General features: G+C 31.2%; 3 protein-coding genes across 3 annotated transcripts; 2 read left to right on the top strand and 1 right to left on the bottom strand.

Moving 5' to 3' along the window:
- Positions 1-17,217: 17,217 nt before the first annotated feature.
- J3458_020651 (uncharacterized protein) lies at positions 17,218-18,307 on the bottom strand (the record flags this gene model as incomplete). Its single annotated transcript, XM_066122156.1, has 1 exon — positions 17,218-18,307. The coding sequence occupies one exon, from the start codon at positions 18,305-18,307 to the stop codon at positions 17,288-17,290; it is 1,020 nt and encodes a 339-aa protein (XP_065972783.1). The 3' UTR covers positions 17,218-17,287.
- A 1,115-nt stretch (positions 18,308-19,422) lies between these two features.
- Positions 19,423-22,833, top strand: J3458_020650 (Nonribosomal peptide synthetase; the record flags this gene model as incomplete). The annotated part of the gene is made up of 1 exon (XM_066122155.1): positions 19,423-22,833. One exon carries the CDS (start codon positions 19,423-19,425, stop codon positions 22,831-22,833), a length of 3,411 nt encoding a protein of 1,136 aa, XP_065972782.1.
- A 1,500-nt stretch (positions 22,834-24,333) lies between these two features.
- On the top strand, positions 24,334-25,391 carry J3458_022577 (uncharacterized protein). The gene has a single exon (XM_066123074.1). The coding sequence runs from the start codon at positions 24,427-24,429 to the stop codon at positions 24,958-24,960; it is 534 nt and encodes a 177-aa protein (XP_065972781.1). The 5' UTR covers positions 24,334-24,426; the 3' UTR covers positions 24,961-25,391.
- Positions 25,392-26,935: the final 1,544 nt, after the last annotated feature.

Genomic DNA, 26,935 nt, shown 5'->3' with positions numbered 1-26,935 from the left:
GATTTATTATTAAATATTTAAGCTTTTTTAAAAATTAAAAATATAGTTTTCTTATTAATACTTTAACTATAATTAATACTTTAAATATAATAAATATTTACTCTTTTTATAATTAAATAGAATTTTATTATATTTATTAAAGTATAAAAATCTTCAAGTTTTATAAGAGAATTTAATAAGTTACTTTTAATAAAAATATTCTTTAATATATTTAAAAGAGTAATTATAATATTTTATAATTTAAAAGAGTATTTTTAAGTAAATTTCTTAAATAAAGTAAAAGCTTAAATTAATTTTTAAAGTATATTTAAAGGCTATAATACGTTAGTAAGCCTTAAATAGCTAGTAGTAGCTAGCTAAGCTCGGCTAGGTAGCCTTAAAAGTAAGAAAGAAGTAAAGTTTACTATAATATACTAATTATACTAGAAATATTTAGGATATAGCTTAACGTTAAGCTTAAAATAGTGTAATATAATATAATACTTAAAGAAAACTACGTGATAGCCTTAAATACCTTAATACTAGAATAATTACTTAACTAGTATATTAAAGCTAACTTAAACCTAACTTAAACTTACTATTATATACGCTTTAATAAACTATTATTAAAATAGCTAACCTAATAAATACCTTTAACTAATATATTTTAAAATACGCTTTATATAATTATAGGTTATAATTAGAGTATTAATAAGAAAACTATATTTTTAATTTTTAAAAAAGCTTAAATAATTAATAATAAATTTAATAAAATACTTGAATTATAATAATAGATACATAAATTAGCTAATATTATAACCAATTAGCTTATATAAAAAGTGGGTTCTTTTAGCTTATTATAAGCTTAAAAACTAGATTATGTAATTTTCTAAAAACACACTACACTATACTATACTACAAAAACTACATTTTATAGTTTTTATAGTTCTAGGCTTATAAGAGCTTATAAGGACCCACTTTTTATATTAGCTTATAGTATAAGATTTATACTATTTATCTATAAAACTTATAATCTTATAAGTAATTTATTAGATTTAATATAATTTTTTATATTCGAAACTATAAAAACTATAAAACTATAAAACTATACTACAGTTAATACTCTATATAGACTATAAACTATATAGTATAGTAAGGTTTTAGAAAATTATATAATCTAGTTTTTAAGCTTATAATTAGCTAAAAGAACCCACTTTTTATATAAGCTAATTAGTTATAATATTAGCTAATTTATTTATTTATTATTAAAATTCAATTATTTTATTAGATTTATTATTAAATATTTAAGCTTTTTTAAAAATTAAAAATATAGTTTTCTTATTAATACTCTAATTATATATTAAAGAAAAAGAGTTAACTAAAGAGTACTAGCATAATAATAGTAATATAATACCTTACACGTAACTATATAAGCCCTATAATAATAGTGCCTCACACGTGATTGTGTGGGCCCTAACAGTCAGCCAGACCCTAGTGCGCGAGAACATTCACGCAGCCCATTCCTGTTTTTCACGGACAGCGTTCGATACTACTATTATGTAACTGCATATGATGGAGCAACGCCCCATGCGACAAGGGATCGGATGAGAGCTTCGAGACCAGAGCTTCAATTCAATACAATGACTATTTTTGTGTCTAAGATCCCAGTGGTCAAAGATGCCTCGAGAGACCAGAGGTCCATGGATACATTCAGGCAGTCTAGATGGGGCCTGAGACAGCTCCCTTTGTTGAACAAATCATACAGCCTGGGGTTTCCAAACGCTCCAGACTTGCGGCTGTTGTGTAACCTGTTAGTGTTGAGCGGTCTGCACCGATTTTTGAGGTGCGTTTCCGTGTGACGCCTCACCTGCTCATCACCTGCGGCTTTATTGTGATATATTTCTTTTCCCCCAAGACATGCAGACCCATGGCGACGCATAAACCAATAACCTGTGTAATGTTGAATGGTTCAGCCAGCCATTGTCGCGTTTGGATTCTGCATGTCTGGGGACGGAAAAATACGTGAGACACAGTCACTTTAGCTTTTAGGCAACACATAAGAGGTGGGAATCACAACTAAAACCGTGAGCTCGTTTGGTCCTACATAAGCATCGTCCCTGGAATAATGTTGATGAGTGAAATACCGGGTGACACCTTTAACGCCTTGTTAATCTCTTCAATATGCCGGGCCCGACATCAGGACGTACTCAACGGTGCCACTTTCACTTAGCTGGCGCGACAGTACCTGACCAACTCAATCTTTCAGCTGATTTTTTCGGGATCCCTGCTTAAGAGGTGGATGAGAAAGCCCTATCTTCTGAAAAGAATGTTGACTGGCCGATTCCCATAAGAGATTTTACAGACTTAATTGAAACCGACCTTGAGTTAAAAAGGCTGGCTATGTCTATGTTTGATGAAGTCCCCAGGCGAGATCCTTACGCCTAGGACCCCGTGGGCAACAAGCAAGTACGAAATTATAAACAGATGCTTTATCTGTTCGCAGCTATATTAAATGGAGGTGCTCTAAGATGGAACATAGCGGAATATTAAGGTTGTGACAAGGGCTCAAGGAGGGCTTGGAGCTAATAGCTTAATTCATCTAATAACAGTCTTTGGTATTAAAGGTCATTGGTTTTCCAAGTCCTTGAGGGACCAAAGGTCGCTATAAATACAAGAAGTCAGTGAGGGTCTTTGCCCTAGGTCTCGTGACCGTAGCCCTTGTGTAACCAGCCATTTCCGTGTAACACCAGCTTCCTCTCTCTTTAGCTCGCCCACTAGCTATTATTCAAGGGTCATGATAATATTTACCGCAGGTTCTGGTTAGGGTCAGGTTTCTGAATGCCAGCGCGGAAATGCTTGAATGACCTCCCGTAAATCTAGTCAGAGGCAGGGTCACTGCTTGCTAGTACGGTAAGAGGTAATTTACATTCTTGGTGACCTAGCAGAGGCATTATTCGCTTGATAGCCCAAGGATGGAAGGATGCCTTTAAGGGAAGACTGTTATTTGTGATAAGGGCTCAAGGAGGGCTTAGAGCTAATAGCTCAATTCATCTAATAACAGTCTTTGGTATTAGAGGTCCTTGGTTTTCTAAGTCCTTAAGGGACCAAAGGTCGCTATAAATACAAGAAGTCAGTGAGGGTCTTTGCCCTAGGTCTCGTGACCGTAGCCCTTGTGTAACCAGCCATTTCCGTGTAACAAAGGTGGGCTCTTGGGCTTCCCGTTTAATGCTATTTTGAACTGGCCTATGGGTACTTAAAGCGGTTATGCTTTCTTTCTGCACCCAAGAGTAAATTGACATCTACACATTATACTTGACACTTGGAGAGATAGTGTTCTTATGACGGAAAAGTCGCTGGGAGTCATTACAACTGGTCCGGGGGGTTGGCTAAGCGAAGAAGCTCTGGCTGTCATTGAGAGCGATACTAATATCGATGGTGCACAATGGCTCAAGTTTGAAGAGCTCTTCAAGTGCGATCCTTAACGCGACCCGGTACACTGGGGTTTCCAGTCCTGGGACGATTTCTTCGTCAGAGAATTCAAATCTATCGATAGACTACGACCAGTGGCACACAGAAATGATCCTAGGTGGGTTTTCAACTCTTGTGAAGCCATGCCGTATACACTTCAGAGCAACGTTAAAGAGCAAGATGAGTATTGGCTCAAAGGACAACCATACTCGGTGTCTAATATGCTCAACATGCATCCGACTGCAGCCCAGTTCGCTGGCGGCACGATATATCAAGCGTTTCTAAGCGCGACATCGTATCACCGTTGGAACTCGCTAGTGGGAGGAAGAGTTATACATGCTGAGGCTGTTAATGGAACATACTTCTCTGCCTCTCCTAGCACTTGGTTCTCAAATTCTAATGGTCTAGACCCTGCTGCGCCCAATTAAGCTTAGAGATATATTACGCAAGTGGCAACACGTGCAATGTTTCTCATCGATGCAGAAGGCCTAATTGGCTTAATGGCCGTTATTTACATCGGGATGGCTGACGTGTTAACGTGTGAAATCAAGGAGAGGTTTCGACTCAATTTACCATAATTGGTAACTAAAGGTGAAGAGATTGGATGTTTCACTATGGGGGGTCAACTTACTGTCTGCTCTTTCGAAAAGGACTAAAATTAAGCTGGGTACCGGCCTCATGTCCTGATACCGCCCGCAGGAATCTACCAATTCGTGGTGAGCTCGTGTATGCCGCTAAAGACCTCTAAGAATTATGACATGCAGGAGGAACCTAACCTGAAGCCCTTATTGCACAAGAAGAATATGGACTTTAGAGGCTAAAGCTGGGTTTCGCGGCTGGTGAGGTCTTCTGTCGTTCAAGATTCAATTTCACATACCGTATGACTAGAGCATTAACATGTGTGTACCTCGTATTTAATGTACTAGGACAGTAGATATCAACGCCAAAGGCCCCTTTCAATGGAAAATGGCTGCTATTTATCGGGGACCCCGATAAGCCCCAAAACGCCTCAAATAGCTGCTTTCTAATTGTACGAAAAGCCTTAAAAGAAGGCTCGCGCTACTACCCTATTAAAGCTAAACCTTTAATAGCTAAATATTATAGAACCCCTTAAATTAATTACTTTTTAGGTGACCTATTAAACGACCTTGATATTTATAAATAAGAGCTTATTTTCGTACTTAAATAGCTTTTATTTTAAGGATAATTCCACTATTTAATTTACTTTTATAGCTATTAACGTAATAGTTATAAGCCTAGTTTACTATTAAATTTAAGATATTTTAACGTTAAATTATAATATATTTAAGGTCTTTAAAACTTAATTAACCTAGCTATAAATATTAAAGGTTCTTTACTAGTAACTCTAATAGGTTTAAAAAGCTAGTTTTAATAGCTTTTTATCGTTAAGAAGTACGCTATTAATTAGAGTATTTAACATTTAATTAACCCTTAATAGCCTAATAAGATAACTATTATCTCTTTAAAAAAACTCTAACCTAATAATATTAACCTTAAAGCTATAATAATTATAAATCTTAATAAGGTTTAATTTAAGAGGCTTAAATTCCTTATAAATAACTATTAGATTAATATTTAAGCTTACTAAAGGTATTAAAAAGCTCTTTTAATTACTTAATAATTTATTATAAAGACTATTAATAGTTATTATAATATAATAGCTATTAAAGATAACGTTTTAAGGTAATTAAAGCTATTATAAGCCTAATTATAACCTATATTATAGGAATATAAAAGAGAGGTTTTATTAAAATATAAATTAGTATTAAAGAGCGCTAATCGTACGAAAATTAAGGCTTAAATTATAAGCTAATAGAAGGTACTAATAAAAGCTCGTTAAATTAATCTACCTAATATAAAAGAGCTTTAATTAACCCTAGATTTTATAGCTATAATAGTCTTAATTAGCTTTATATTTTTAAGCTACTAAAATAATTATATTTTAAACCTTTTAAACCTTAATAAGAAAGGTTAAATAGATAAGGTTTTTAACGGCTTTTAAATTAATAATTTATATAAATAGTATTACTAATATTAAAAGGCTACGAAAGGTAAAAGTAGTTTTTTATTCTCTACCTTTTAAGAAAGCCTATTATTATTAAAGACCTTAAATCTATTATAAGTATTAAGCTAACTTAAAAATAATTAATAAAAAAGGTTAAAGATAGCTTTAAATTACCTTTATAATTAAAAATACTATTATTTATTAGTATTTATACTTAAATAAGCCTTTTAAAGATCTAATATAAAAGCCTAACGCTAAAATTAAAGCTTAAATTTAATAAAAGCTATTAAACCCGTTTATTAAGGTAAAAGTTAATTAAGCTTATTAATAAGCTTTTAATTAAATTAATTAAAAGTAATAAAAAAACTTAAAATTAAAAGGTATCGCGTTTTTAAGCTAACTTTAATAATAATAATAAGGTATTCTTTAAAATAAAAGCTCTTATTAATAAGATTCTATATAAGATAAAGGCCTTTTATAAGCGCTAGGGTAATTTAAGCCTTAATAGTATTAAATTAAAGAAGCTAATAAATACTTTTTACGAGTATTAATTAAAGAAGCTTATAAACGCTTTTTACGAGTATTAAAAGCCTAAAAAATTAATAAGTAATAAAGCCTATAAAGGTCTAGTTATTAGAGGGCTTGAAAGGTTAAAAAATAAGGGTAGCTTTAAGAGCTTAAAAACGCTAAAAACGCTTAAATTAATAAAAAAGGCTATAATTAATAAAAGTATAGGTTAAATTACGTGAAGTAAGTAGCCGCGTTATTTATCTAGTTAATCTATAAGAATATTTACCCTTTAAGGGACTCTTTTATTCTGGATTTTAGGTTAAATATATATATTTATAATAACCTTAATTAATTTACTAACTATTAAGTTCTTTAATAGCTTAAAGAAGCCTTTATAAGTAATATAAAGCTTTAAATTAAAGGCTATAAAAAGGTATCTTTATAAACATAAATAGGGCTCTTTTAGCTAGAGTAAGTAGCTTTTATTTTAACCTTTTACATAAATATAGCCTTATTAAATAGCTTTCTAGAAAAGAGCTATAATTAAAACCCGGTTATAAGAGCTATATTAAAGGATAATAAGGTTATCTTTTATATAAGGTATTACTTTAAGTAGCTTATTATTAAATTTAATGAAATTTATTAAATTAAAAGCTTTTAATTTAATTTAACGCTACCTTAACCCTAGAAAATAGCCTCTATTAACCTCTAATACTAATAGCTAGGCTACTTAAACGTTAATAGCCTTAAATATTTAGTTTAATAGACTATTAAATTAAAGATTTAAGGCCTTATATAAATTAATTATAAAGCCTATTTTAAGGCTTAGGCTAAAAGGGTTATCTCTTATTAAAGCCCTCAAATAATAAGTCTAAGACCCTTTTAAAGGATTTATATTAATATCTTTTAATTTAAGCCTAGCTATAATAATAAGTTAATAGCTTTAATAGTTAAAGATAAATTCTTAGGCCTTTTAATAGTCTTTAAGCTTAAAAATACTACTTAAAATACCCTATTATTAGCCCTTTAATTATTTAAGGCTTAAATTTAAAGGTAATATTAATTAGGTATCTATTAAATCTATTAAGATTAGACCTCTAAATGTATTGTATGTTTTGTAGTTTTTACTATACTATATTATATTATATTATATTATAATATAATATAATATAATATAATATAATACATAAATAAAATACCTATAAATGTATTATTAGAATATATAATAATAAATTTCAAAAAATATATAATAATAATAATTTTTTTCTTATTATAATAATATAAAAATTATACTTAAAAGTCTACGTATTAATAAAATATTTTACTTTAAAAATAGAATAAATATAAAATATTATATAACTTTTTATATAAAATAAATAAAACAATAAGGTTTTTTTAAGCTTTATAAAGACGTTATATTATGTAAATTAAGTAAATATTTTTTAAATAATTTTTTTTTACTTATATTATATATAAAAAACTAAAAGAATATATAATATATATTAATTATTTTAAAAATAATATTAAATAATAAATAAAAATATATATATAATATAAGATAATTATATAATAATATATTCTTAATAATATATATTTTTTTTATTTTTCCTTTATTTATTATTAATTTAAATTATTTATTATACTTTATATTTTATATATATTTATTAATATAATATAAATTATATATAAATTATATATTATAAAATTCTTTAGCTTTTTTTATACTTATTCATATATTTTATAATTATAAAATATTTACATATACTTATATATATTATAATATATATATATATATATACATTAAAAATAAATTCTATAACTTTTATTATACTATATATTTAATCTATTATAACTCTACGAAAAAAACGAATTTTATTATAAGATTACTATTATTTAAAAGCTTATAATCTCAGCTGTTTAAAAATATTATTTTTATTTATTTTTAATTAATAATTATAGAGATATTATATACGGTATTTAATAATATAAAGAAAGTAAAGTATTTAAGTTACTTTACTTTAAGAAAAACGCTACATTCTATAAACTAGAATATCTCTACTAATAATAGACTAAAATAGATAAAAATAAGACTAATTAATAGCTCTTAAAAAGCTCTATCTTTATACACTAGATGTATCTTTATACGTTTAATATTTTTAAAGTTATATTAACTTAAAGTTTAAAAATGTAAATACTTCTTTTAGTATATATATATGTTTTAGGTGAAAAAACGCCTTAACGTAACACAATAAAAAGCCCTCTATACATTATAATTATACCGGTATATTTTACTATTTTATAATAATTGTATTTTATCTTATAAATTTTTCACTAAGTTTTATACGAATATACACGTTTTAAGAGTAAGTTAAGCATTAAAAAAATGCCTAAAATTTAAGGTTTTTATAACATCTTTTATTATATTTAAACTTTATATATTAATTATATTATCCCTCTTTAAAGTTTAAAATTCTCTTTTTTTACACTAATACTTAAACACCTATAACTTAATTAATACCTTACTTTTAATAAAACTTTTTTTTTCACCAAATAACCCTACTTTTAGGGTATATAATAATTACTTTCTTTACCTTAAAACCCTATCTTATTTATCATTAAAAATAGCTAAAAATCCCTTTAATTTTAAACCTAATTTATTTACGAATAATAACTCTATTACGAGTCTTTTAACGCTAAATTAATATTAAAATAACCCTAAAAATAATAAGAGCTATTAATTTAATTTAAAATTATATATCTTTTAATATAATCTCTTTAATTTTTAATTATTAGAGATTAATTTTAATAAAGAAAGACTAATTTATTATTTTTATACTTAATTAGATTATTTATTTACTTTTTATACTAAAGTAAAGCGTTTTTAGTCTTTTAATAGTATTATATATTATAAAAAAAAACATTCTTCTATTATAACCTTAAAAAACGAAGAAGATTCTAAATTAACGTGTAAGTTATTATCTTTAAACTATTCTTTTAATATATTAATATAATATTATAATATTTTAAAGATATTAATTACTAATTTATTAATATATAGTGCCTATTATTACGGAATTACCTTTATTATTCAAAATATTAGCTTAATCTAGTATATTTAGCAGTAAAAGAGGTAATAAAAGACCTAGAAATAATACTATTATTAGTGAATTTTCTAAGGATATTACTCTTATACTAGCTATTAAGTTTATGCTTTAAAATAACCTATCTTTTACTACTATTACTAGTAAAAGCTTTAAAAAGCTAATAAGCTATTATAATAAGTAAGTTTATAATATTATATTATATATTTAATAATATTAACTTATTTTAATTAAGATATAAGCTTTTTTCACTATTAAAATATACTTTCTTATATAAATATTTTATATTTAAAAATAAAGAAGAATATAATTAATATAATTTAAAATTAAGTTAATAAATTAAGTTATATATTTATTTAACTTAATATTTAAACTTCTATTAATTCTAAATCTTATTTAAAAGTTATAGCTAATTAGCTAAACTTTAAATTTAATTTAAAATACTATTTAATTAATTAGTTTATTATTTTTATTATATATTATATTATTATTTAACTTTTTAAATTAATTATATTTAGGATTTAAATATTTACCTAATACTTATACTAGAAGTTCTATTAATCTTTATTTTAATTAATTATTATTAGAATATAATATAAAACTAGAAAAAATATTAAGGTAAGTTAATCATAAGGTTATTTTATAATATTTTATGATATTTTATAATATTTTATTAACTTATTTTAAATTATAGTTTTACTAGAGATAATAGCTCTAATAATAACACTTTTCTTACCTCTTTTTTAAACTTTTATACGGAAAAAAACCTAAAACCTTTTAATATTCGTTATATAGCTTATATTTTGAATATTATTATTAAAGATATTATATTTACGTTTATTACTAAATTCATAACATTTAAAAATATTAAGAAATATAAAAATAGTAAGCTTTTATACTTTTTAATAGAAGAATTTAACTAATTATCTTTTAAAAAATAAAAACAATTTTCTAATTTACTTCCGGGTATTTTAAGTTTTTTTTCATTATATTTATATATATTTTAAGCTAATTATTATATAGAAATTATTAGAAAAGTTAGAAAAGTAGTAATTCTTCTTAAAAATAACTAATAACTTTATTCTTAATAGATTAAAGCTTTAAAAGAAGTTAAATTTAAGGGCTTTATAGCTAAAAATAATAATATTATAAAAATTCTATTAGGTAAGTTATATAATATATTTAATAGCTTTTATTTCTATTAAAACCTTAAAAATCTATTTAAAACTATTAATAATTATTACTAACTATTTTTACTTAACTTAATAAACGTAATAAGATGGAATTTAACTTTTAGAATAATAAATATAACTATTATACTTAAAAAAGCTATTATATTATTATAAAACGTTATAAATATAATAGCTTTTAAAGATACTAATTTAATAACGTAAGAATAGCTTAATTTAAAGACTTTATTAAGCATTTTAAAGGTTTTTAATAAGCTTATAAAGAAATTATAAAGCTAGGCTTATAATACTATAAGCTTAATATCTTTTTATATCTTTAAAATATACTTTCTTCTTAAAAATATATTAAAAGATTAAGAAAGTTAGCTTAAAAACGTAAGTTTTTTATATTTTTAAACTTTTTATATTAAAATAATAATTATTTTAACTTATTTATAAAAAACCGCTTATAATTCGTTAGCTAGAGCTTTTATTTTACCTTTAAATATAGGTTTAAAGAAATTAAATTACTATTTTCTAAAAGATATTAATAGTAATTATAGTTTTTAAAAGCTTTATTTATTTACTATTATATTAGACCTTAAATTTAATATTAAAACGGTTAAAACTTAATTTAATATAAATTTAATTACTTTACATTTATTATTAAATAATTTAAAAATAGAATATTAAGAGTAAGTATAAATAATTATTAAAATTAACCTTTTTTTTAATATTTTATAATTAATTATATCTTAGAATATATAAATTATATATAAAAGACCCTAAAAATAAGCTTATTTTAAATATAAAAATAAAAGAAGATTCTTTTTTTAATTCTAATTTAAATAATTAAGTAATAATTAATTTATAATAACTAGCTAAGAAATTAATATCTTATAAAGATCTTAGGCTTAAATTAAAGCCTAGTTTATTTAATAACTTATTTCTTAAGTAAAAAAATAAAGCTATTAAAGAAACTAAAAAAAACGAGATTTCTAGTTATTATAAGCTTAATTTAAAAGATAATAAGGTATTTTTAATATTTATAAGCTTAATTATATAAAAATAAATACTAACTTTTAATAGAAAGATATATTTATTTAGTAGGCTAATTCTATTAAAGCTTTTTTAATTCTTTTAATAATAGCACGAAAATATTTAGCTATTTTAGTTACTTTAAAAGCTATAAAAGGGAATTTAAACTAAGAAGATAACGTGATTAGTAAGCGAAGAACCTCTTTAATACATTCTAATATTTAAAAAATTTTATTATTAAAAAACTAGGCTAAAAATAAGGAAAAATAAGTTAAAATAAAGAAATATTATAATTTACTCTCTTATTTTAACTTAGATTTAGAAAAATCTAAATTAAATGAAAATTCAGCTTTTTTTAATAATAATAAAGCTATTTCTAAAGTTAAATTTATAAATAGTACTAAAAATAGGGAAGAAGAGAAAGATAATAATATTTATAATGTATAATAGCTTTATATTAGTATAAAATAAAGCTTTTAATATTTTTTTTGAATTTTATAATAATAAGAAAAACCTTAGCTTTATAAAAATATTTATATTAATATTATAAGTTATATATTTAAAAAGTTACTTATATTTATATTTTTTTAAATTTAATATTTACTCTTAAGTCTTTTTATAGTATATTTTTAAATATATTATTAAGAATTAATGATATAAAAAATAGTATTCTATTAGTATAATTTTAAGGTTTATAATAATTTATTATTTGCTATTAAATTTTTAATAATTATTAAGATATTAAATAATAAAGCTTAAAAATTTAAGTTTAATACTATATAAATTAAGAAAAAAGGACTTAAAAATAATAATAATTAAGTAACATAATTAATTAACGCGTTCATAGCTTTAAAGTATTTAATTTTATAAAATTTATATATTTAAAGTTTAAACTTTATATTTTAAATTTTTAATAATATATTTTAAATAATAAAAATATAAGTAACTCTCTTATTATATATCTTATAATAATATAAATTAATGCATTTTAAAGGCCTAAAATAGCTCTATTTAACTATATAGAAATATTTCTTATAAGCCTTATAATTAGCCTTATATATACAAGTAAAAAATTTACTAGCGTTTTTCCCTAATAATACATTTATAGGTATTTTAAGAATGTAATATATTATATTTAAATATAATACACGGAAATACAATACAATATAAAATATAATACACAATACACTTGTATTTACTATATTCGTAAGAGCTCTAATTAAGATAATAATAAAAGCCTTTAAACGGCCTATAAAGCTTAGATTAACTATAAAGGTATTATTAATAAGCTTATATTACTATATATACCCGCTTAAAACGGCTCTACTAAAAGGTTTAGGGGTATTTTAGGGTTAAAAGCTCGTATAATATAGCTAGTAGTTAATCTTTTTATTAAATTATAGCCTAAGATTTAAAAAGCTATTACTTACCTTTATAATCTATTATTATAATAAGGTATAAACTAAAAGACGCTCTTCTAATAGCTTTAATAGTAGCTTTAATTAAATAATCGTAATATAAGTTATTTAAATAAGCTTAATATTATACATTTAATCGCGTATAACTATAAGGCTTATTTAATAACTTAAAAAGCCCTTTAAAGCATTTAAAAATAAGCTCTTAAGATAATAGCTCACGTAAAAATTAACTATCTTATTAAATATAACTGAACTAATATCTTTTATATATAAATTCTATTAAAATTAAAAGTTAAACGGGTTAAAGATATAACCTTTAATAAAAAAACCTTTTATTAAAGCTGAATTTATTAAATTTAACTATAAAAGCTATAATAGCTTAAATTTTTAACCTATATTAAGTCTTATAATAATAGTAATATTAATAAGGTATAATTCGTTATTAAAGTTAACACTTAAGGCCTTTAAGCTAATTAAAAAGAAAGTTAATTATTTAAATTTAATATTTTTAAAAACCTTAAATCTAATATAAGCGGCCCTTATTAAGACCTTTTAATATTAGCTTTATTAGAGCCTTTTAACTAAGATAAAAGATCTTAATAGTTATAATAAATTTCTAATAGGGCTCTTAGTAGCTTTTATAGTAGCTTTTTAATTAAATAGCTTAAAAAGCTATATAAAAGAAGCCTACTACTTAAACCTTAATATTAAAAAGAGCTATAAAAGTACTCTTATAAGCTTAAATTTAAAAAGGCTACTTAAGCTAAATATAATACTCTAATTAGCTAAGAGACCTTTTAACTCGTTTAACCTAATTAAATAAAATAATTATATTACTTATTATTATTAACTTAAGTGTTTAAATATAAATATAATAAATACGAATTTATTAATAAATTTAAGGCTCGTTTATATATACGAGATAACCTTTAACCACCTAATAATAAGAAGACTTATACTATAACCTTAACTAAAAGGTTATTTGAAACTCTAATAGCTATTACAGTTAAATTTAACCTAAAAGCTAGGTAGCTTAACGTAATAAATGCCTTTATAAATAGTTTAATTAATAAAGAAGTTTACGTTAAATTTCCTAAAGGCTTTAAAAGACCTAATTAAATAATAAGGCTATTATAAGCCTTATATAAGCTATAAAGGTTAGCCTTATTATAGTAATAGTCTCTTATTAAAACCTTTAAGCTATTAAGTTTAATACCTTATTTAAAAGACTCTTATATCTTTAATAGCTTAATATTAATAGTCTTTTTTTACGTTAATAATATTATCTTTTTATACTAATAGATAGCTTTTAAAGCTACTAATTAAATAATTTAAAAGCTTAAATTAACCTATAATATAAAGGATCTTAGCGAGCTATAATAGTTTCTAGGTATTTAAGTTCTTTAAGATAAAGCTACTTATAAGCTTTAATTATATTAGAATTTCTATATTAAAAAACTAACTATAAAATTTAATATCCCTAAAAGAGATAGCTTTAAAGAAAGTCTAATACCTAAAAATCAATTAAAACTACATTTAGGTATTATAACTACTAATTAACTTCATTAATATTAGCAAATAATTAGCTCTATTAATTATATTACGATTATTAAAAGACCTAATATAGTTAAACTAATAGCTAAGCTAGTTAAATTTCTCTTTAATCCGTTAAAAATCCACTAATAAGTCGCTAATTAAGTTATTAAGTACCTATATTTAACGCGATACCTAGCAATTAAATTTAATAAAAGTTCTAATAACTTAAAGCTTTAAATAGCTTTTAATATTACCTTTATAAATAACTAATAAACCTAAAAGTTATTATAAGGCTTAATAATTCAATTATTTAATAGACCTATTAATTAAACGGCTAATAAGTAAGATATAGTTATAATATCGTTTATAAAAGCTAAATTATTAGCTTTTACACATATAATTAAAGAGACTATCGCGATATTTAGGCTTTTTTAATAGCTAAACCTTTAGCTAGATTATTTAAAGCCTATAATATAATATAATAATTTATAAACGATTTAGCTTATTAATAGTAGTCTTTTAAGGCTTAAAATTACTCTTTATTATATTAATATTTATAATAGCTAGATTTAATAAGCCTATTAATCAGACCTCTAAATGTATTGTATTTTTTGTATTTTTTACTATACTATATTGTATTGTATTATAATGTAATATATTACAATACATTACAAGATTAGAATACCTATAAATGTATTATAAGGCTATGAAATATTTAATATTATAAATAAATGCTTATATAAGCATATTATATATTAAAATAAAGCTAAAAATCACGTGATTTCAAATCTTTAAAAGTTAACCTTAAAATGTGGATATTAAGCGAGATATTAAGCTTTAAAGTTATGTCTTAAAATAAAAAGTAAGTAAAGCGGGGCGAATTTTCAATTGCTTATAACTTCTTAATGTAGTAGCTTATAATAGTAAAAAGTGAGGCATTTTAAAGAGCTGATTTAGCTCTTTTAAATGATATAAGATTTTTTCTTATAACCCTTATAATTAGCCTTATAATTTTAAGTTAAAAAAACAAGGGTCTTTTTTCCTTAAAATACATTTATAGGTATTTTACTAATGTAATGTAATGTATTTAAATACAATACACGAAAATACAATACAATACAAAATACAATACACAATACACTTGTATTTACTATATTCGTAAGAGCTCTGCTATTAATAAGGGACCTTTAATATTAAATTCGTTTAAAGCGCTAATAATTTAACTAATAAATTAACGAAGATCTTAATAAGCTAATAATTTAACCGCTTTATTAAGTAATTAAGGCTTATTAATATTATTAGTATTATTAAAAGAGCTTAAATTAACTAATCTAGCTTACCCTAATAATTATTAATAGCTTTAACAGCTAGCTATTAATTTAATCTATAAGGGTATATTAACGCTAAAGGCCTCTTTTAATAGAAAATAACTACTATTTATTAGGGACTTTAATAAGCCTTAAAACGCCTTAAATAATTGCTTTCTAATTATACGAAAAGCCTTAAAAGAAGGCTTACACTACCACTCTATTAAAGCCGAATCTTTAATAGCTAAATATTATAAAACCCCTTAAATTAATTACTTTTTAAGTGACCTATTAAATAACCTTAATATCTATAAATAAGGGCCTACTTTCGTATCTAGATAGCTTTAATTCCAAGGATAATTCCACTATTTAATCTACTTTTATTAGAGTATTAAAAGTAGTATAGTTTTATAGTTTTTAGTGAATTTTAGTATAATGTAGTGTAATATAGTTTTACTATACTACATTACATTTTAAAAATTAGTATAATATATAATATTAATCAATTTATAAGCTATTATTAGCTAATATAATTAGTAAGCTAAAATAAAGCTAAATTTACTTACTAATATTAGTATTAGTAAGTAGAGATTAGCTAGCTTAAATAAGCTAAAAATAGGGATTAAAAAACTAATAAAAATAAAATAAAAATAAAATAAAAAGGAATTATAAGGGAATTATATTAAGTAAGTAAGTATTATTTTATATTATTATTATAATTAAAATATTTTAAATATAATAAATTCAAAAATTTCTATTATTTACATATAAATATCTTATAAAATAATAATATTTATAGTATTACCCTATAACTTAAATATAAAATATTAAATATTAAAGTTATAAGAAATATATTAAAGTTATAAATAATATATTTAAATACCTTAAAGTTTTTCATATAAAATAATATTTTATACTTTCTTTTTATATATATTATTTCTTATATTATAATAAATTTTATATTTCCTACTTAACTTTTTTATTTTTAAATTTTATTATAAAAAAAGTTTTACTAAAAAAAAGCTTATATAAGTATATTATATATTAAAATAAAGCTAAAAATCACGTGATTTTAAATCTTTAAAAATTAACCTTAAAATATAAATATTAAGCGAGATATTAAGCTTTTAATCTCTTATTTTAAAAAAGTAAATCTTAATTTTTAACTAAGATTTCACCTATTATAACTCACTTAATCTATAAGCTATACGTATAAAAACTAATGTATTATAAAGAGCTAAATTAGCTTTATTTAAGTATAATAATTATAACCTTATAAGTCTTATAATTAACGTTATATTTATAATTAAAATTTCCCTTTATAATTACACATTACACTATAAATATAGTTATAGTATAGTTAAATTACATTAAAACTATAGAAACTACACTACACTAAAAACTACACTAAAAAACTACATGTAGTGTAGTTTTTTTGTTAATGCTCTGGCTTCCATAGCTGTTAACGTGATAGTAGAAGTCGGGAAATGCGAGACATTAACGGCTGCCAGCCTAGTGTTTTTGGGTGTGACTAAGAGTCAGGAATCCGGCAGTTTACTTGATTTCATTTCTATCATTATGCTAAATCGTGAGGAGATTGATATACCGGACGTATAGATGGAAGCATACGCTCCACTAAGTACGAACACTTATTCTCATGCACCCTGAAGATTGCTATCCCACCAACCGACAAACCAGGAAGTTGTTTAATTTGACAACCCACTAAGCTCTATATTCATAGTTCCGGAAACCAGTCTGTTGCAAACGTCGTGTGGTCGTACCCCGAGGCTTGCTGTATAGCAGGTATATCTGCGACGACGCATGGATTTGGAGCACCACTAAGCACCATGTCGCGTTTCCGTACAACACATTGTATGTCGCTGAACTGTGACGACTTCTGCAATTCATCGAATTGCCTCTTCGCATTGAAAACAAGAGATGCGCATGTAAATCGTCGCCCTGGGCGGCAACTACACGGATGTAATCCCAGAACAAAATAGCTGAGACCAAAAACCGAATAGTAGTAGTCTTCGTGCCGGACATCTTTAGGCATGTCGAGGGGCCAGGGCTCAGTGTCGAGCTTTCGAAGACTGCGAAGCTGGGCCATCATGTCTGCTTCGAACTCCACGTCTGTTCGAGGGGGCGTCATTGGAAATAAAGCTATGAGAGTTGTGAATTGGTTGTTGTTTTCCCATTCAAATTGTTGTCTTATTTTCCAATCCTTGAGTCGTTGGGCTACTAATGCGGAATTTTGCTCACTTCCAAGCTCCCATTTGCATACACAGAGATCCCATGTGCTTCTACTAAAAGCTAGTTTCGCGCCTATACAAGGTAGGAAGAGACTTGTGGCCCATATCGCAAATTGTTGTCGAATTCCTTTCTCTTCATCTTCTTCTTGTTCTCTCGTCGCTTCGTTGTGAAGGTGAACGTCCAGCTTTCCGACACATGGCAACAATTTCAACTTCTCGTGAGAGTTGTTGGCATGCAGAGAGTGAAACTCTGCGCTGACGTCCCGACCAGCGCTGCCCAAGAGGAGCCCGCCACCAGGATGATGTTTGTGGTAGTGTGTAATGTCATAGACAAGACCATCTACAACTACCCAAGCATCCTGAGCTGAAGAGTGCAGCTTTAGTTCAGATAGATCTACTGTGGGTGGCGCTGAAGCAACTGGGTGCCACCAGTTGATCAACTTATTGGTTAGGGTTGATAGCGCAACTCCCGCGAAGCTGTTCTGCATTTCGTCCTCGTCACTCATGATTTGAATGGGTGTGATGGCTGTCGTCGTTACGATCTAAACTTGCTTCAAGATGACCCAGCGGGAAACACCCAAGAAAAAAAAAAGAAGAAATGGGAGAGCGCGAGGAAAGAGCAGATCAAATGGAACTGACGCGCATGTATGTGCGTTAGTTGCGTGAACTCTCCTTGAAGACCATTCTAACCGGGCGCTGTCCAAGTCCGTGCGATGGGGGCTGCAGTATCGGGGTTTGGAGACAAGCTCAATTCAACCTAACAATTAAATTCGCTTAGATATCAACGGCCCCTGGTTGTCTCAAAGGGCCCAATGATCAAGTACCTCCTATTCAACACAGTCAGGCGGTGAGCCTGATGACCTTGTAAGCCTGAGGGCGAAAGCGGTCTCGGCTCCGTTGTGTAACATCATATTCCTTTTTTTCGTGGTGGGCTCGTGAGACAATTATGTATGTCAATGGATCGAAAATGATTCGACACCAAATAAACGAGAGTCACCTCGCAATTTCCGGACAGGTAACAAAATTCCATTTGATTCCTCTTACTCGGTACTGAGAAATGGAAGGACCTCCAGGATAAGAAATCAGCAAACAACGAACCTTTTCAAGCCGCTTCCACGGAAACATGGAGAACATGGATCTAGTAACAGCACGGATTTCCCTTCCGCAGCATGGAGACAATTTTTTTGGCCCCTCTACACTTATCTGTGCTGCGTGGATCATCATCAACAGTCGAGATGCAGGGTTGGAAAATGTGACTCTCAGCATTGCCACAACTGGACATAACCTGCAAACGAGACTGGATGACCATGATGCGGCCCGGATTTCCTCAACAATAACTTTATGCCTGAATCGGAACCCAAAGCTTGGAGAGTTTCTGAAAACTCTGCAGGTCCATGCCTCGCAAGCACCTGCACATGGCGAATTACTGCAAATTTCCAGAACGTATCCAATGACGCAAGGAGAGAACTTGGCATACTCCTTGGACGCAATCCGGTTGGGGGAAAACGGCATTGAGCAGAACTGTACTTCAAAAAATGGCCTGACCAAACATGTGCTTGCATCAGCAACTGCTTCTGTGCTCCAAATTCAGCTTGAGCCCAACGGCAGCGCAATAGCCGCAATGCGCTCTGATCCTAGGACAGCGAATATCCGGTCAGAAGCGAAGATTTTCGAGCAACTTGCATTTGTGACGAGCCAGCTCACTCAGGGTCTAGGTCCCAACCAGGGAGTCAGAGACATCTCCTTGGTTACACAGACCGATCTTGAACAGATATGGAAGTGGAACAACAGTGTTCCCATGGCGGTGGATGACTGTGTACACAAACGCGTCGAGGCACAGGCACGAATTCAACCAGATGCGCCCGCCGTATGTGCTTGGGACGGCGAATTGACCTACAATAAACTTGACCGACTGGCCACAGCGCTGGCCCTTGAGCTAATTGATAAAGTTGGGGCTGGGGTAAAAACAACAGTGCCACTGTGCTTTGAGAAGTCCATGTGGACGGCAGTTGCTATGCTGGGTGTTCTCAAAGCCGGGTTTGCCTTTGTCCTACTCGACCCTTCGCTCCCAAAGCGTCGATTACTAGTCATGGTTGACGAGGTGGATGCATCTTTGGTTTTGACATCCATGTCCAACTTGCAACTTGGCCAACAGCTCACTCGGAAAGTCATCTGCATTGGTCCCGGCTTGATCAATCCCGCCAGCAGTGACGCAGCATCGGCAAGTCACATTCAGGCTTCTTCCGCAACATTGGCATGCGTATTATTCACATCGGGCAGTACAGGCATTCCAAAAGGAGTAATGATTTCGCATGGAAACTTCTGCTCTAGCTTCGAGTACCAAGCTGGCCCTCTCCGCTATGGTAGTGGCCACAGAGTGTTTGACTTCGCCTCCTATTCTTGGGGTGTGGCCGTGATTACTGCGCTCGCCACGTTGGCCTCGGGGGGGTGCTTGTGTATTCCATCCGAGGAGGACCGGCGTGATAATGTCGGCAAGGCTATTGCTGACACGAGAGCTACGAATGCCGACATGAATCCTGCCGTTGCAAGACTTTTGAGCCCGGCAACAGTGCCGACGCTGAAGCTGCTTATTCTGAGTGGCGAGGCACTAACAACAGACGACTTTGCTCGCTGGTGGGGGAAAGTACAACTTGTCAATCTATATGGCCTCGCCGAATGCACAACAAATTGCGTGCTGAATAGTAGTCCGTCAAGTCTGGAGGAATGCACCCGGATAGGCCGAGGGGCTGGCCTAGTGACTTGGATTGTTGACCCCGACGACCATGAGTGTCTGCTGCCATTGGGATGTACTGGTGAGCTGCTTTTAGAGGGCCCTCTTATTACAGGGGGCTATTTGAAGGACCCTAAAAGAAACGCAGAAGTCTTTATTGATAGCCCGTCGTGGCTGCTACGTGGCACGTCTGTCTGGCCAGGAAGGCAAGGAAAACTGTACAAGACGGGCGATCTAGTACGCTACGAGCATGATGGAAGTCTGGTGTACATTGGCCGCAAGGACATGCAAGTCAAAGTGAATGGCCAGCGAGTTGAGCTCGGGGAAGTTGAGAACCAAATTCGACATCACTGGCCAGCGGTGAAAGAAGTCGTGGTAGAGGCTGTAACACTGCAACATGGGGCAAGACAACTTCTTGCTGCATTTTTACAACTTGATCATGACCAAGCACATTGCAACAAAGCAGCCTCAACACTTGACGCACCCCATATCATCTCTATTCCGGTACATTATAAGGACAAGTTGGAACAACATCTACCAACTTACATGGTGCCAAGCATGTACATCTCTACGAAATACATTCCCAGGACCGCCACGGGAAAGACCGACCGTAAAAAACTACGGCAAATTGGTTCCGCTTGTACCACGCAACAACTCGCCAGAACCCTGGCGTCTAGCCTCTCAAAGCAGTACCCGACAACTGCATTGCAGAGACAAATTCACAAAACATGGGTGGCCGCCCTTGAAATCGATGCAGAAATGATTGGCACCACGGACAACTTCTTCGACTTGGGTGGAGATTCTATAGTCGCCATGAAAGCGGTAGGAGAAGCACGAAATGTTGGCATCAACCTTGGCGTGGCCGATATTTTTCGTCACAAGACAATTATGCAACTCTGCGAGGTCTTGCCAAAATGTACAACCGCTGATCAACTGCCGAGACGGACCAAACTATATGGTTCCGAAACAGAAGCAACGCTACTCGCAGAGATGAAGTCATTGTATCCCAGTGTCAAGTCCAGCAAAGTGTCCGGTTTCTTCCCTCTTACGGCTTTCCAGGAAATGGAAGTCAGTGAGGGCATAAAGTATGGCGATTTTTGCAACTACTTCTTCCTCCATGTTGGCGCTGAGTTGAATGTGCCACAGCTCAAGAGGAGTTGCGCCACGGTGGTAGAAATGTACCCCTTACTTCGGTCTTCCTTCTTGCGACTATTTGGAGATTTTCGCCAGGTTGTTCTTCAGAGTCCCGAGGTCCCATGGATACGATTGACACATGTCCATGGCAATTTCGATCGAGTTACATTCGAGCTGTGCGAAAAGGACTTGGGCACCTATAATCCCACTCAACCTCCGTTTAACGTCATGCTTCTAAGGCACCCAATTCAGGGTGACCGCTTGGTTCTTCGTCTATCTCATGCCCAGTATGATGGTATCTCTTTACCGCTTTTGTTTCAATCACTTTCAGATGCATACAAGGGAATAGGCCAAGGGTCTGGTCAAGCAACCGATTTCTCTGCCTATCTGACGTATGCCGTTCTTCGGCGATCCGAATCACTACAATACTGGAGGCAATTACTCCAAGGCTCTCAGTGGACTCCTCGGGATGTATGGCTGCCATTATCGGGTTCCCCGGGGGGGCCACCTAAATTGGAACCTGTGAAAACAGAAGCGACGATCAGGCTGCCAACCCTTGACAGCAACATCACCACCGCCACACTTGTTAGCACTGCTTGGGCTGTGCTTCTTTCTCGCTTGACTGGTCGTGATGACGTAGTATACGGCCACCTAGTTTCGGGACGCAATTCATGCATCAAAGGAATTCAAGACATTGTGGGACCATGCATTAACATTGTCCCTGTCCGTGTGAAGCTGGACCCAACTCAAACTTTGTTGGAGCTGATGCAGTCTGTTCAGGAGCAATTTCTTATGCTTGGAGAAGCCGACTCGCTGGGCTTCAAGGATATCATTGAGAACTGTACTGATTGGCCAGCAGAGTCGTCTTTCGATACAGTTATTCAGCATCAAAATATTACTGAGGAGCCAGTTATCCGGTTTGTGGGAACCGGATCTCAGGTTCGGGAGGTTGAAAATCCAAACTCGATCACAACATACATTCACATCATATCATATCCACATAAAGAGCATCTGCGATTTAGGCTTCTAGCGAATACAAAGATAATAAGCTTGGGCATTGCGAATTTGCTACTTGGTCGACTTTGTGGAGTAGTAGAGAAGCTCGTGCTTGGCCCTCAGAAATGTTTGTCACACTGTCGTGGCGAACTAAAGACAAATCTGGTATGAGGTATCCAACAACGGCTTCCAACCCCAAGAGGATGAAAGACACAGTGGAATCAAGTCTTGCAGAGATACTCGGCTTTCTAGCTATTATGAATAATAATGCTGTTTACAGGGAGGGATACAGGAGATATAGTCGTCGTATTAATAAATCTTAAGATAATAAAGCTCTTAAATTGAGGTATTTTTATTAATAATTTTATTATGGGCTCGAGCTGGCAGCTCGGGCCTAGGCCGGACCCGATGCGGAGGCAGCGTGGACCCAGCTCGGATAATCTACGGGCTAGGTAGGGATATAAAAGGGGGTAAGAAGGGGGGAACCTTTCTTCTTCTTTCTCTTTCTTCTTAAGTTTATTCTTACTTTTTAAAGACGTATACTTAGTAGTATAGTATAGCTAGTCCTTAATAAATTTTAATTAAAAAGACCTATTATAAAACGCTTATAATAAAATATTTAATAAAGTAAAGAGACTCTTATAAATAAAGTATTAACTATAGTATAGTTTTATAGTTTTATAGTTTTTATAGTTTCTAATATAAAATATTATATTAAATCTAATAAAATACTTATAGAATTATAAGTTTTATGAATAATTAATATAAATTTAAAATTATAAGCTAATAATAAAAAAAGTAGGTTCTTATATACTCTTATACAGAGTATTAATAAGAAAACTACATTTTAAATTTTTAAAAAAGCTTAAATAATTAATAATAAATCTAATAAAATACTTAAATTATAATAATAAATACATAAGTTAGCTAATATTATAACTAAATAGCTTATATAAAAAGTGGGTTCTTTTAGCTTATTATAAGCTTAAAAACTAAATTATATAATTTTCTAAAAATATACTATATTATACTATACTATAAAAACTATATTTTATAGTTTTTAAAGTTCTAGCCTTATAAGAGCTTATAAGAGCCCACGTTTTATGTTAGCTTATAGTATAAAATTCATACTATTTATTTATAAAACTTATAATCTTATAAGTATTTTATTAGATTTAATATTATTTATTATATTAGAAACTATAAAAACTATAAAACTATAAAACTACACTACTTCTAATATGTAACGGTGGCTTAGGTTCTAAGGCACAGTAGGTCTGTTTCTTAGGAAGTAAGTCAGGTTGAATGCTACAGAGTAGCTTTTGAGCAGTATCACAATAAGGCCGTTAAGAGTATAACTCTCAATAGTAAAACTATTGCTTAGATTGATCAATAGAGATCTAGACTATCTGACTATGGGAATACCTCCTCCTTAAGTACTCGTCTATCTCTCTATTGTAGTCCTGGATCAGATAGATCCCATCTGATCCCCCGTGCTGGATCAGGTTGATCCCCTCTGATCCATTGAGTTGGATCAGACTGATCCCATCTGATCCCCTCACGTGACCTGCGATCCCGTCGGGCCCCATTCTTGTCTGCATGCTGGCGGCCCATGACGCCGGCCAACTGCTTCAGGTACCCTTGGTTCGTAACATAATACTCCTCCCCCATTGGTCTTGTCCTCAAGGCCATTTCGTTTCGTCCGGTAAGTATTCTCTTCCTTCCCCTCTTTCCCTTTTTTCTTTCTTCGTCATTCTTTTCACAATGTCTTCTGACCGTGTTTCGAAACAGCGATCTCGCCCTAACCAGAAGATTGATCGCAAACGTCTTTCCGAGTTCATATCTGCCTTTGGCTTCGTCATGCCTTCCTGCGATTCGTGTCGAAAAAACAATCGAGAGTGCATTGTCGCTGAAGGGAAAGACAGGTGCAGCGAATGTGCTTTGCGTGGTTACACCAGCTGCAATCCGGGCGGAACGTCTTCGGATGCTTATAATCGTGTCCTTCGCGAAAAGGATCGTCTCGACAGAGAACGTGCTTCGGCCGAGGAGGATTTGGAGCGGGCGATGGCTCGTTTGCAAAGGATTCGTCGTCAGGAGAAATTTTTGCGACAAAAGGCTGCGGAGATGATTGCTCGTGGTGTGGAGAGTCTGGACGAGTTAGAGGCCCAGGAGCGTCTGGAGTTGGAGTCCAACATGCTTAATCAGACACCCGAGTTTCTAGCAGACTTGGGTTTCCCTATTCCTGATGAGTTTTTATTCTCTGGTGGAACTGTTCAAGCGACGTCGAGCAGTTCGTGAGATTCTTGGCTGGTTCCCAGGTGTTTTCGGAGTTTGGATATCCCTTCCATTTAACGAGATAATGACGATTCTTTGTATCTCCCCGTGCTTTGAGTATCCGTTCGACTTCGTATTCGTTGGTATCTTCCGTTGTGATGTTGGTAGCGATTGTAGATTCATCTGGTGCTTTCTCTAGTAGCGATATATGAAATATGGGATGGATTTTCATTCCATCTGGTAATGATAGTTCGTAGTTGGTATTCGAGATTTTCCGTTTGATAAGGAATGGTCCGATCTTCTTCCAGTCGAGTTTGTCGCTGGGTCGCTTAGTTTTGATGTTTTTGCGAATGAGGTATACTTTATGTCCCTCCTCTAGGATTGGCGCTGGCAATCTCTTTCTGTCCGCGTAGTGTTTCATTCGGTTCTGCAAAAATATCCATTCCTGTTGCAAGTGTTTCTGTATTTCTGTCATGGTTGCTGCATGCGTTGTAGCTGCTGGCGCGTTCACATTCTGTGTCGCATGTGTCTCGATGATAGGGTCAAATCCGTAATTTGCCCTGAACGGTGACATCTTCATGTTGTCAATTTCGGAGCTATTGTAAGCCCATTGTGCTAGTGGTAGCCATTCTACCCAATCATTCTGTTGGTAGTTGACATAGCTTCGCAGATATTGTTCGAGTATTTGGTTCAAGATTTCTGTTTGTCCATCTGATTGTGGGTGGAATGCCGTTGATAAGCTTTGTTTGATCTTCATGGTTTCCATGAGGCATTTCCAAAAGTTTGAGGTGAACAATTTGTCGCGATCCGATATAAGCTTTGTTGGTAATCCATGTTGTGCAATGACTGTTTTGAAGAACATATACGCTAAGTCCTTGGTGTTGCTCGATTCCTTGTATGGAATGTAGTAGGCGTATTTTGTGAGTTTGTCCACAATAACTAGGATGCTGTCGTAAGCTACTCCTGTCATGGGTTCTTTTGACTTCGGTAGTTTGACGATGAAGTCCATTGTAACAGTTTGCCATGCTCTCTCAGGTGGCGATATCGGTTGTAATTCTCCGTATGGTGCGTGTCGCGCTGATTTTGCTTTGTTGCACGTGTCGCATTTCTTGATGACTTCTTGTACCATTTTTCTGCTTTCTGGGAAGTCGTACGATCTTCTTAGCCTGCTGATCGTTTTCCCTACACCCTGATGTCCGTGTAGTGGGTGCTCGTGTATTTCCTTGACAAGCTGTTCTTGAAGTGTACTGGGAACATACTGCCGTTCATTGTACAAGAAGGTCTTGCCTTCCTTGGACAGATGCGTTTTCGTTTCCCAATTGTCCAGATAGCTGTCATTCTTAATGCATGATGCGATCCGATGCATCCATGTTTCATCTGGCTTGACTTGCCATGTCATGTTGATTTCTCGGGTGCCTAGCACAAGGTTCCCATCCTTGGTGGCGCGTAGCAAGGGTGCATTACTCACTTGCTCATCCGATTTCAAATCCTCTCTTCGGCTGAGCGCGTCTGCTCTTCCGTTTTCGGATCCTTTACGGTATATGATTTCGAAGTCATAATCCGTGAGGGTTTCATACCATCTGATCTGTCGTTTGTTCAGATCCTTTGTGGTCAAGAACGATGTGAGATTCTTGTGATCGGTATAGACCTTGATTTGATGCTTTGCTCCTATGAGATAGTGTCTCCATTCTTTGAAGCACTCAATGATAGCCATGAGTTCTTTGTCGTGGATCCCATAGTTGAGTTCGGGTCCGTGGAGTTTCTTCGAGAAGAATGCAACTGGGTGCAATCTTCCTTGATCATCTCGTTGTCCAAGCTGTCCGCCTAGTGCAAAGTCTGAGGCGTCCGTTTCAAGCTCATAAGGTTTGTCCTGATCAGGTGCTTTCAACACAGGTTCTGACGTAACTAAATCTTTCATTTTCTGGAATGCCGTGGCTTCTGGTTCGTTCCATTGGAAGCCGACTTCTTTCTTTGTTAGGTTTGTAAGAGGTCGTGAGAT

This window comes from Metarhizium acridum (genome assembly GCF_019434415.1).
Source record: "Metarhizium acridum strain ARSEF 324 chromosome Unknown scaffold_574, whole genome shotgun sequence".
NCBI classification, from domain to species: Eukaryota; Fungi; Ascomycota; class Sordariomycetes; order Hypocreales; family Clavicipitaceae; genus Metarhizium; species Metarhizium acridum.
This window is presented reverse-complemented; position numbering and strand designations above follow the sequence as displayed.

Excerpts from the sequence above, each read along its gene's own strand:
- J3458_022577 (XM_066123074.1), top strand. The coding sequence starts at position 24,427 with ATGTCTTCTGACCGTGTTTCGAAACAGCGATCTCGCCCTAACCAGAAG.